General features: G+C 43.6%; 1 protein-coding gene across 1 annotated transcript in view; it reads left to right on the top strand.

The window, feature by feature from the left end:
- ARHGEF28 (Rho guanine nucleotide exchange factor 28) overlaps window positions 1-13,217 on the top strand; it is a 130,773-nt gene that overhangs the window by 85,032 nt on the left and 32,524 nt on the right. Inside the window, exons 22-25 of the mRNA XM_021716157.1 lie at window positions 1,918-2,049; window positions 5,165-5,265; window positions 8,438-8,476; window positions 8,571-8,618. Coding sequence (XP_021571832.1) covers window positions 1,918-2,049; window positions 5,165-5,265; window positions 8,438-8,476; window positions 8,571-8,618 — 320 coding nt within the window. The remainder of the gene's footprint in view (window positions 1-1,917; window positions 2,050-5,164; window positions 5,266-8,437; window positions 8,477-8,570; window positions 8,619-13,217) is intronic.

Genomic DNA, 13,217 nt, shown 5'->3' on the forward strand with positions numbered 1-13,217 from the left:
TAAAGCCTTGAGGGACTAGTTAGTCACCCACTGCCAGTGTTAGCCAGTGGCTTCACCTTTCTTCCCAACTAAAATTCCCACTAATGCCAGGTTGCAAGTCTGTCTGCTTCCCTTCTCTTGGCCACTGTGGTGGACAGGGGAGGTACTGAGTGAGCCAGGTTGGGGTAATCCACCCCAAGTCATTGTTCACTGTCCCCCTGAGTGTAGCCAGAATTCTTTTTTTTTCTTTTCTCCCGGATCAGAGTCTCCATCACCCAGGCTGGAGTGGTATGCTCAGGGCCACCACAGCCTTGACCTGCTGAGTGCAGGTGGTCCTCCCCCTTCAGCCTTCCAAGTAGCTGGAACACAGGCACGCGCTGCCACGCCTGGCTTATCTTTTGATTTATTGTAGAGACGAGGGCTCGCCAAGTTGCCCCAGACTGGTCTGGAGTCCCTGAGCTCAGGCAATCCTCTCGCCTCAGCCTCCCAAAGTGCTGGGATTACAGGCTTGGGCCACTGTGCCCAGCCTGGAATTCTTAGCAGAGTTAGGCAGTTATCTTCTGACAAAAAGACAGCTTAGTAGTGCACCTCAAATAGTGGTCTCCCTAGGTCTTTGCTCTGCTGGGAAGCTTTTCTTCCCTCTTTCTCCCCCTCTGTCTCTGGCTCTTGAGTTCCATCCGTCTTCTAGGTCCTGCTCTTTAAGAACTTCTCCCCAGTCCTACTAGCTGCTGTAACTCACCTATTCCTCCTTGCTGCAGGAGCATCTCTGATGCTCCAATAACGAGGAGAGAGCTGAGAGCTGATCACAGGCTACTTTATGGCATGGGTACAGGAGTGGTGTCTGTCCCTTCCCTTCTCCAATCTGTGAGGTCCCTTATTAGTTATCCAGTGCCCAATAGCACCCAGAACAGGTACTTGTTTAAAATGCATATCCTGTTTTCTCTTCCAGAGAATTGGGCCCACAAAGTCTAGAGTGAAAATTGGGAATCTTTTTTTAAAAATTTTGTTTATTGTTTTACATTTTATTTTAAAGAGATGAGGTGCAACTCAGTCTTAGGTATACAAGCGGTCATTGTACAGGTAGAGTTTGGGCCTCCCTTTGGTCTCCACTTGAAATCTGTATTTATTTATTTTATTCTTTTGAGTTGGAGTCTCACTCCGTCTCCCAGGCTGGAGTGCAGTGGCAAGCTCACGGCCACCCCAGCGCCAACCTGCTGGGCTCAGGAGATCCTTCCGCCTCAGCATTCAAGTAGCTGGAACTCCAGGTGTGCACTACCACGCCTGGAGAATTTTTTGATTTATCGTAGACAGGAGGTCTCATCAAGTTGCCCAGGCTGTTCTTGAACCCGTGGTCTCAGGCAATCCCCTCGCCTCGGCCTCCCAAAGTGCTGGGATTACAGGCTTGAGCCACCGTGCCCAGCCGACATCTGTATTTTTAAAGGCAAGTTTGGGAAAATACTCCTTTGAAGAATAGGTAGTATTTCTGATAATAGGTTCTAAAATGTTAATGTCTGGTATTATATTTAAACAAAATGAATTGCACAAAGTTTTTCCACATGCTAATGTACTGAAAGTTGCATTTGAGATATCTTTATACGATGGATTTTAGACTTTGTCATTGAGTTAATTCTCTATCATAAACTGATGCTAAAAGTATTGGTCTAGATTGCAGGTCTGCAAACTTTTTCCATAAAGGGTCAGACGGCAAATGTTTTTAGGCTTTGCAGGTCACATAGCCTCTGGGATAGAGTCGAAGGTATGCACGCACACACTCACGTGTTTTAACAACCCTCGAAGAAGAGAAAAGCCATTTTTAGCTCCGGGACCGTATAAAAACAGGCATAGGCCAAGTGCAACTTTCCAATCCCTGGTCTAGATTAAACTATATATATATATATATTTGCTCTAGAGATTTATTTTTGTTTTTCCAATTCTTAGCCGAGAGCCTACAAGTTGCAGTGAAGGCCTCACAGATGGGAGATGTAAGTCAGTCACCCGAGGACGGCTGTGGAGAATCTGTCCTGACAGACGCACTCAGTTCCCATGACGCACCGGGACTGCCGACTGCTTGTAAGTGAAAATGCAGGCCTTGGCTGTGAGCCTGAGCACGTCCCTGGAGCCTACAGTGGCCGCATAAAGTGAAGGCAATGACTCTGCCCCTATTTGAAGGGGACTTAATGTATTTTTTTAATTAGAGAAAGACTGAGAATAAATATGCTAGCCATAAAGTAAGCATTGTCTGCATATGATAATGACACTGGTGTTTCAAGGACAGGGACCTCAAGAGTAGTGGGTGGGCTGTTCTGCTGGGTTTCCCAGCCAAGTGTTGTACCTTCCCGATTCCTACTCTGCCTCAGTTTTGATACGATTTTTTGAATGCAGTTTTGGAAGAATTTTGCACTTTTTTGTTTTTTCATAAGTCCGCACAGTCCATTAGAGAGCAAGCCCTGAAACTTAATCTCACGTGTATCAATTGAGAAAGCAACTCAGAAAACTAGATATACACACACACCTCCCCCACTCCCTTTTCTCTCTCTCTCTCTGTCTCTCTCTCTCTGTCTCTCTCTCTCTCTCTCTCTTTCTCTCTCTCTCTCTCTCTCTCTCTCTCTCTCACACACACACACACACACACACACACACACACACACACACACACACACACGAAATCTGGTGGTGTGGGTAAAGGCAGAAGTATCAGAAAATTCTTAATCTGTGTCATTGTACACTTTAGTTCAGGTCAGAATTTATTTACCAAAACACTTTCCGTATATTTTAAATACAGAAAAATAGAATGTAGAGAGAGACTTAGTTTAAGTAACTTCTTACAACCTAATTATACTGTTACATGTGTAGTTGTAAGCAAAGTACTTAACTCCGTGAAGGTTTCTAAGAGAATAAAGCGTATATTTGTCATCACGTACAAGTGGTAAAACCCTTGCTTCTATAATGCCTGAGATGCATTAGATCAAATGTCTTTTGTAGCTAGAGATTGGAAAATTAAATTGTCTTAGAACTTAACAGCATCCCGTGGTTAATCAAGACATATAGATACAGTATGGCCTTTTAATTATATACATTTTTTTAACCAGCACCAATAATTATTTCCCCCTCTCAAGTCCTGCTTTATCTCATCCTGGCTTTCTATTTTCAGAATATGCACATGTGTTTTTCATTTCGACACAGCCCAGATTCATCAGGGGAGTTGTACTGCCCCGGGTGATTTTCTTTTAGAAGAAGAACCTCGTGGTGCCGCTGAGGAAGTTCTAGCTCAAAATACACGTCGGGACCCTCGGCTCTCAGCCTCAGCCCGGGGACAGCTGAGAGGCTCCACTGTGCTCCTACAGCGGCCCAGAGCTCACGGCCAGGCCTGCCCACCCTGTCTGCACACACGTCTCCCATGCTTGAGCGAGTTCCCAAGGGGCACCCGAGGCATTTGCTAGAACCACTGAGAGGCTCTTGACAGGGTCATCTGATACTGGGATTCTGGTAGTGGAGGAAGACGGGCAGATTGGGGGGTTCTGTACCCCAAAGACCTCTTCAGTTCCGGGCTGCATTGGAACGGGGGCTGTCAAAGTTTGATGCCTTTTTACAGTTGTTGAAGGCAAAAGATTTTTCCTAGTGAAGGTCTGTAACCCAGCGGGTCAGTTCCTGTGACTGACCTTGAGAGCCGGGCCCTTCTGGGTCGGGCTTATGGCAGTCTGAGGTTATGGGCCAAGCAACGCCCTCCATTGCTGGTACTCAATACACCTCCTCGGGTGGACGAGTACAATCTTCTTCCAGTCAGCTGTGTCCACGGGAGACCCTCTCACGCCACTGCCCCCACCCCAAAATGGAACACGGGGACAGGGAACCTGCTCCGTCGTGCGGTTCCTTGTCTTCATCTGCTCTGCTGGTCCTCAGCCTCTTTCGCCATCTGACCATCCTCATTTCCGTGAGGAAAACTGGGGACGAGGACGAGAACGGCGTGTTCTTTCTAATGCCTCTGGCGTCTCTTGAGCGAGGAATAGCCCCCAAGAGTAGAGCCATTTTTTGAGTGACAGAAAATTCTCTGTAAACTCTCCCATCACTGTAAGTGAGTAAGTGTGAACCTGGTTGCAGCTGATATCATTTGAAGCAGTTTCCGTTTAGACAGAAACTTTTTTTGCTTTAGAAGAGGCCTTTGGAGTCCTACTGGGCTCGCGTTTTTCAAAGACATGCTATTTTTATTAATTTACAGAAAAAATTATTTTCTTCATTAGAAATAAAGTTTCAAGATGATACTGAGTCAAAAAAAAAATTACACACCATGTCACAGAGTGAATATTTCATCAGAGTCCTGAAGAGACACGATTCCAATGAAGCACTTTGTGTGAAAGGGCTTTGAAAAGTCTAGTTTAAACCAGGGCAAGGCGGGTGTGGTGTCAGTTTAACTGCGTTCCCATGGGTTAAAGCAATAGAATCCTGCCAGTGGATATTTAATGGGGGATGTGAAATCTGTTTGGTGCTTCAAAATACTTCTGGACTGGTTTCTGTGTTTTCATGGTAAATACACAGTATTTATAATATTTGTGACTTTAAAGCACAAGCAAGAAATACAGGGGGAAAACCATATTGTTAAACTGATTTTTCAGGAAGTCGTTCTGAGATAGGGACCGCTTGTATGACCATGAGGCCTTAAAGTATTAGCTGTCTCAGCCTTCTTAGAACGATGTCTGCCTCCGGCCTTTGGACTCCGACCTTCTAAGCCTTGTTTATCATCTGCTGCTCTCCTCTGGGCCACAAGGGAGCCTTTTTACAGACTCAGGTCTGCCAAGACACCTTGCTTTTGTGCTGCAGTGACTGTTTGAGATTTCAGCCTCCCCAGGAGGCGTTTTTCCAATTAAGCGAAAGTAACACTAGAGTCTACCCCGCAAACAATACATGCACACGTCAACGCAAGAAAGAAGTAAAAATAAAAAGATGGGAGATAACATTCCTGCTGCTTGTCAGTTTGCTACCTATTAGTGTGTGAGCTCCATGTGGGCAGGGACGGTGTGCTTTGTTCTGAGCTATTTTAACGCCTCCTACAAGCATATTCCACATGTATTCTCTTGTGACATTTCTTATTTCAACATATGTGTCAGCTGTTTGCAGAAGAACCCAGTTGCTCGGCTGACGGCTGCTTGACGTTGTCCTTTTTGTTTCTGTCTCAATGGTGCGCCTCCAGCCCTAGTCACAGAAGGGAGAGAAGGAAGAAGCTGTTGGGATGTGGATCCCGGAACCCAGGGTGTGGTCACCGACTTGGCGGTGTCTGATGCAGGGGAGAAGGTATTGTGAACCGATTTGTTAGTAAACAGCACCGGCTCCTGTGTAGACCAAAATATCCTGGGGTCCTGGTCCGCCCGTGGCACTGAGTGGGATGGAAGTGCTTTCCTCAGTTGTTCTTGATTGACTTAAATTTTCTTATGAAACTTTCTAACTTATTTCTTCTTCAAATGTGCTTGCTCTTCCTGTGTCATGTAGGTGTAAGCAAGGCAGCGATTGAAAAGTTATTAAAAAGATTGCAACCTCTCCCGAGTATCTGTGTGTCTGCGCTCTTGACCTTTGGTCTTTCTGCTCTGCAACCCTTCGCTTCCCACCCACGGCGTTGGCAAGTCTCTGGCCGCGAGGGGTCCCGGCATCCGGGGCCTGGGGCAACCATTCGGGGCGCCGGCATCACGGAAGCACTTTTTCCCTTGGAATAGTCTCGCTTCTTTCGCCTTCCTTGACCTGTCTGTCCTTTCAAAGTTAATTTCCTGTCACCACCACGTCTCACCTACTTCTTTTGTGGCAGAGTTTTAATTAATCGGACCATGACACTCCTTTTTTTGGCTTATTACTATATGCAGAGGCAGTAACTCTCTCTTTAAGATTTAAATGCATAAAATTTCACATGAAATTGAGATGTCAGAAATAGAGAAGGAATAAAAATATAATCCTGGGAGGTGGCTAGTCGGCCTCCTCAGATTGCCTGGGGCTGAAGAGTTTTAGCTTTACCTAAAATGGAATTAGGTACATGACCAGGTATATGTCAGTGTGGAAAAATGACAAATGTCAGACCTTCTCTTAAAGATGCGATGTATTTTTTGTATTATATGTATTTGTGTATATACTGCATATAACTGAGAAACCAAGTCTGAGGATTTTTTAAAATCCAAAGAAAAGACAACTGTGAGGCTGGTCTCGGTGGCTCAGCCTATAATCCCAGCACTTTGGGAGGCTGAGGCGAGTGGATTGCCTGAGTTCGCAGGTTCAAGACCCACCTAGGCGTCTTGTCGAGACCTTGTCTCTACAATAAATCAAAAATTAGCCGGGCGTGGTAGCGAATGCCTGTAGTTCCGGCTACTTGGAAGGCTGAGGCGGAAGGATCGCCGGAGCCCAGCAGGTCGAGGCTGCGGTGTCCAGGAGTGGCCACTGCCCTCCAGTCTGGGTGACAGAGTGAGACTCCAACTCAAAAAGAAAAAAACAGCTGTAACTTAGTTCTTTTTTAAACTTCACAAGTTAAAGTGAGTGTAGGAATGCAGTATTTTACTCCACTTCTGACTTACTCTACTTTCTAACATATTGATTCTTAAAACATTCTGTATTTCATTCTTTTCAGTACAGTCTTTTAAGTCTGAGTTTGTAGTGTCTAACTGCTTTTATATTAATAGAAAAGAAAGTGAGTTGGTCAGTGACAGTTTGATCTTGAATGTGTACCCTTGTGGTGGCTCCTATCCCTAAAGTCTTCTCCCCAGGTTTAGTCACAGGTGGATAAATGAGATTAGGTGTTCAGCTTCCTCTTTGGATTAACCTATCTACAAAATATTGCCCTTCATAAGACATTTAGAGAAACGAAGTGGACTGAGATAAAGGGCAGGATCAGTTGAAATCAAACTTTTAAAAAGTGTATAGTAGATATTTGGTCATTAGCTTCCTTTACAAGGTAAGGTTAGAACAAATTTCCCAAAGAATTTTTGAAAAGTAAACCTGCAACCCAAATATTCTGTAAATTGCCAGCAGCAGTTATAAGCAAGCACCACAAGGTGGCGGACCAACTCCATTAAAAAGATAAGGTGACATTTCCTGTCTTGTAGCAAACCTAGTGGTTTTGGGGTCTAAGCACAACTGATTTCCATGGTTCTCATTTTTATCGAGTATAAAACTGTGTACCACATGGTCTTCTTACTGCACAAGCAATGGAGGGTGGATGGACAAGCACAGAACCAGAAGCAAGAACTCCAACACACGCTCCAGGACCATGGTCCTAGACCATATCATCTTCCGTAGGATTGGGCCCAGTTCCTAATGCCTTTAATGTTCAGCTCCTTTTTCAGCCTCTGTCCTTTCTGTTTCAGAGGTGCTGCTTAATGATGAACTCTCTAATTGGCAGTATGGGAGAAGAGGTCTGGCTAGCTTACCATGGCATCTGCAGCCTGAACTAATTGAATTTAACACGTCCAAAGTTACCTGAGAACATGACTGTGCTGACTGGTTTTTACAGCTTAAAATTAGATCTTCCCAGATGAAAGCAAGCAGCATACAGCAGACTGCATCCCTTGGAGGGCAGGGAATCTGACCATCTCCCACAACATCAAGTGTGAGGTTACAGTGGGCGATCGATATGTCCTTACTGAACGGAGTGCCATTGAAGTCCACTGACAGTCATTCGTTTGCTGGGCATCATTATTCACCAGGCATCGGGCTTGGTTGTGCAGATGTAACACCGAACACTGCCTACGGAGGGAAGGCAGACAAGACACGAATAAACGTGTTCCATTCCAGAGACTGGAAGCCCCTCACTCCCCACATGTACCCTTCGTGTGTGCTGTGTAAGAGACAAAAAAATGAGGCCTGGGCTCCATCCTGAAGGAGCAGGTGGTCTCCTGTGCCCTCATCCACGGCCTCTGCTAAAAGTCCTTTTTTCCTGCGGAGGCAGCCACTGGTAACTGTGGTGGGGTCTGGAGCAGCCCTCCCTTTAGGCAATCTCGGGGTCTGCTTTTTGTCTCATCCACTGGCTATTGCGATACCATGAATCTCAGACACTGAGACAGGGAGTTAGAAGCCAGGCATGATGTTCTGTAACTTCCATGTCTGGCCTCGGAGTGCAAGGGGCCGGCCTGGCCCAAGAGACAGGTTCGGCCTGGGCACAGAGAGTTCCATTTTCAGCGTGGGTCACACACGGTAAATGCTGTCACCTAGAGTGCACAGGGCTTCCTCCTGTCATCCCTTGCTGTTTTCAGGGGTGATTGGGTAACAGTTGCCATGCATCTCACACACCGAGGTTGCCTGGAGACTCTCGTTGTCAAGTGGTGGTTTAATTCTATAGGCTTTTATTTCTGGGAGGAAACTGAGTCACTGTAGATGAGGTCATGGAGTTTAGAGAGAGTGAATGGATTTTCCTCTCACTTTGGAAGACTGCAGGGGCGGCTTTTCAAAAGTAGAGTGGTTGTTCATTTTCTTATGTTCTTATGTATTTTAGGTGGAATATAGAAGTTTTCCAGGTTCTTCACATTCAGAGGTGAGCTACACATACCTTAAATTTATCACCAGCCTCTATTTGTGGATAATGAAAGCTTTTTCAAGAATTTGACACTTACAATCTTATTTTTCAGATTATACAAGCTATACAGAATTTAACTCGTCTTTTATATAGCCTTCAGGTAACTGCCTTCCTCTGATCTTTGACCTTGTGAATGTTTCTCTTAATGCAGTTCACTTTTGATGATTCCCAGACTTTAAAAATTAGAGCACTGAGGAGTAGTGAGTGACCTTAAAAGAATGCCAACCTCCTAAGTGTAATATGTTGAATTTCATCTGGTTTTGTAATCACAAAACAACACCCCCACTGCTTTTTATACCATTCTTCTTTGAAATCACGAAACAGCTCATATCTTTAAAAAATATTAATATGATCTGGCTTGACATTTACAACGAAACTCTTAGGTGAGTGTTGCGTGACTTCATATTTTCTGGTGAAAACTTAAATTCACACCTCAGCTTTTTTTACCTCCACATGTGGCCACAGGCCTTTAGAACAGTTAAATAATCCACATGCCCTTGAATCTTTTGTTTGTATATCCATTCAACATGTATTCACCGCTGTCTTTGGGCTGGGGACTCCACTGAGGGCTGAGTAAATGTGGCGGATGGCCACGGAGCCACGGAGCCGACCCTCGGTGGCATCCTCTATGTCAAGGAAAAACGAGCAGAAGCCTCCTGTTTGAACTTAGGACTCAAGGGTTGGGTGATCCCCCCTGCCTAACTTACTGATCAAAAAGTATTTTGAAATGATATAAAAGCAATGTTTGAAGTGCTGAAAATTTATAGAAGATTTGAGAATACGAGTAAATAAAAGAAAATGACTTCTGATTCAACAGAGAGAATTATCACTATGTTGGTATCGGTCCCTCCAGATTTTAGAATTTTTTCCTGTAGACCCTTCTACAATATGTGACTTTCCCTGTCGTCTACAGCACAAGTTTTATTGATTGCATAATATTCAAGTCGATGGAATTATTTTCCATTTCTTGTTTATTAGCAACACTGTAGTGGGCAACCTTGTATACTAATGTCTTTGAACATATCTAAGTGTTTCCTTAGGATAAATTACTAGAACTTTTTATTTTAGTTTTTTAATAACCGTTGCCAAAATAAATCAATCAACCTGTCTCTTTTTCTCCTCAATTTGAAAATGGGTCAAGTTATCTGATTATTTTAATTTGTGCTTCTTTGATTACCGGTGAGAAAAACTTTTCTCTCCCACTGGTTTATTACTCATTCATATTTCACATCTTGTGGAATTTTAAAGAAAATACAAATTAAGCCTAAGTTTTCACCAGAAAATGTAAAGTCATGCTGCATTTGATGTTTTCTTTCCTTTTCTTTTTAGAGACAGGGTCTCACTCTGTCACCCAGGCCAGAGTGTGGTGGTGTGATCATTGCTCATTGCAGCTTAAGTAGCTGGAACTACAGGCATGTGCTGCTGCAACCAGCTAACTTTTTTTTTTTTGGTCACGATGAGGTCTCATCTTGTTGCCCAGGCTGATCTCAAACTCCTGGCCTCGAGTGATCCTCCCACTTCAGCCTCCCAAAAGGCTGGAATTACAGGAATGAGCCACGACACACAGCTGGTGTAATACTTCAACTATATCAAGGCTTTTTCATTTAGGTTCTGTTGACCATCTGCCTATTCTTGCTCCGGTACCACTAACTTAATTATTAAAACCTTGGATTTCAGTTTAATATATGACAGTGCTAGTTTCCTTTTACTGTTTTTCTTCGTGCATTTATATATTCTTTCACAAGAGTTTTTTAATCACCCTGCCAAGTGTCTTTATTGAATTGAAATTTCGTTACATTTATGCATTAAACTGGAGCGAACTGACACTTTTATGACAGTCAATTCTCTTGTCTAAGAAATGAGTCAGTCATCTCTTATGTTCCGGGAAGTTTTGTAATTGTCTTTATATAGGTCTACCTACCTGTCTGCATTTCTACTGAGTTTATTCCTATGTCTCTTTGTTGCTATTGTGGATGAAATATTTTTTTCGATATACTTCTCCAATGAGTGCTGCTGATATGAATAAAGGTGTTGATGTTTATGTATTTATGCTGTAACTGGCCACCTCATTGAACTTTATTTTTTGTTCCAATCGCTTGTTCATTGATTCTTTGAAGTGTTTCAGGCAGATGTGACAGTGACAATATTGTGGCTGCTCTTCAGTGATTATGTCAATTTCATTCTCTTGCTTTGGCTAGAACTTTTGAAAACGAGTGACTGAATGATAGAGGTGATAGTAAGCTGCTTGTCTTGTTCAAGGTGTACCTAGAATGCCTTTAGTGTCTTAGATATGCTGGTTCGAGGTAGATGTTCTTAGAGGTCAGTTTATCCTGTAAAACAAATATTTATTTTAAAGGTCAGCTGAGAAGGGATCTAGTTTGAGTACAGGCCGTTGACTCTTGGGGGCTGAAACACTTTGCAGCCTGGCTTGTGTCGCCTGACTCATAAGGTTACATCTCTTCTTTCCAACCCTGAGCGCAGCCCTGTGTGGATTCAAGGCTCAGAAAAACCCAGTGACCTAAATGACCCAATTTTTGTGACACGTTAGGTTGAAGCAACATGGGAAATATCAAAGTCTACCTAATCAGAGCTTAACCTAATCAGAGCTTTAGAACTGGTCCAAGATTTCTGTTCATGCCACAGTCATCTCTTTTGAAGCAAGTCTCTTATGCACGATTGAAGTCTTTACATAAGCATTTTTAAGTAAGATGAAAGTGAAATTTGATCCCTATGTTAGGAGAGTAGTTAGAAATGAGGCAAAGGCAGGGCAAATACAGAAAGAACACAGAGATAGTCCGGCAAAGCAGAGTGAACTGGGAATTTCCCTAAACTTGAAAAGCAAGTGTTGTTCTCTATCCTAAATATAAATATAAACTTTAATTGTGGAGATTGGATATTCATTTAACTTTTAATGAATATTCAGTTGTCAAATTCCATCTCTATGCCAGGGAAGAGAATGGTCTGATCCCAAATGTTACGTAGACACCAGGAATACTTCAGGGTAGTTCTTAATTCCTCTAATTGGAACCCTTACATGAGAGTTATCACTGCCCATAGTAGTTTTGACATACATAATAAAATATTGAATTTTTTGTTTGTTTTACCATGATAGTTCCCTTAGGATTTATTAGAATTAAATGGTGCTGTACAGTCTACACTTTTGTCTAGCCAAGTCAGCAGAACCCTGAATGGTTTATTACTGTGTGCTAATTATTTCCTAAAGATCATAGTAACTGGTACATATTCTCAGTGATAATCATTGTTCTCGTTATAACAACTCCCAAGGTCATTAATAAAATATTCAGTTGAGTCTGAAATTTTTTTTTTTTTTGAGTCGGAGTCTCACTCGGTCGCCCAGACTGGAGTGCAGTGGCCGCTCCCGGCCACCGCAGCCTCGACCTGCTGGCCTCCGGCGATCCTTCCGCCTCAGCCTTCCAAGTAGCTGGAATTACAGGCGCGCGCTACCACACCCGGCTGATTTTTTGATTTATTGTAGAGATGAGGTCTCGCTGCCCAGGCGGGTCTCGAACCCGCGGGCTCAGGCCATCCACTCACCTCAGCCTCCCAAAGGCGCGGGATTACCGGCTGAGCCACCGAGCCCGCTGAGTCTGAAATTTTTTTAATTGCCAGATTTAAAGATAAGAATTTTATTTCAGAAGGCCCCAGTGAATACATTTTTGAGTCGTATTCCAAGACAAGTATGAATTTAAAAGACACCTTAGTTCTTTAACTTTCAAAAACATAGGAGACTGCTAATCTAACAGAGAACTAATGGTCAAACCCCCATCTTCCCAACATCTGTTACATGGACAGTTTAAAAAATTCTTAGGAAGGAAAAACATGAACTCATCCCTAGGAGAGTAATGATTTCTCATTCTGAGTCAAAACATACACACATACCCAGTATGTGTCCATTTTCAACGTGTCCCTTTTGGACTTCCTTGCACTCTAAATGGGAACTTTTAAAATTAAAAGCTTCCAAGGGCATTTCCAGATTTGGGGGGAGGGAGGTTGTGGAATCCTTCCAAATCTTGGTAATTGTTTCCTGTGATGTTGCCAAACTTTTCATAGGCAGATACCGTAACTCCAAATGTTTTCTTAATCTGGTTGGTAATGTCCTCTGGGCCTTAGAGTATCTTTTTTCCCTTCATCATCCCAGCCTCCTGTTAGTGATCTATTAAACAAATGAATTGCAGCTTAGTTTTTTTGATGCCTGACCTTCCTGCTGTAGTACAAAAGTATAGTAGTAATGAGACTGGCTCTAGCCACTTATCTCTCGCCTAAAAATGGCATTAAATGGTATGCTCAGGTGTGATGCTATATGAAGATGATTTACCAGACATCTCCGAATAGCTGACCCGTATTTTTATATCTTCATAAAAGCAATGTCGCTCAAGTGATTTCTGGTTTGGGACTCTTAGGATCTTCTAGGCTTGTACAGATCCTAAAATTCTCATGAGCTGTTGACCGGGGAGACCTCGGGAGAAGGAGGTGGAGGACAGGGAGGCCGAGGCGTGTGGATTTCTGTGCTGAGCCCTTGTTCCGACGGGCTTGGGCGCCTTCAGGGTGGCATGGCCAGAGACTTAAGCCCCGACTCAGAAGCCCGCTTAGCGGTGCGTCAGCATTCGGCAACAGTCCGCGTCCTCGCGGTTCCCTCGCTCTGCTCCTCGCTCTCGGGTTCCCCTCTGATTTCTCTCTC

The sequence above is a fragment of the Carlito syrichta genome, unplaced genomic scaffold (genome assembly GCF_000164805.1).
Source record: "Carlito syrichta isolate Samal-C Ts95f unplaced genomic scaffold, Tarsius_syrichta-2.0.1 Scaffold308202, whole genome shotgun sequence".
NCBI lineage: Eukaryota > Metazoa > Chordata > Mammalia > Primates > Tarsiidae > Carlito > Carlito syrichta.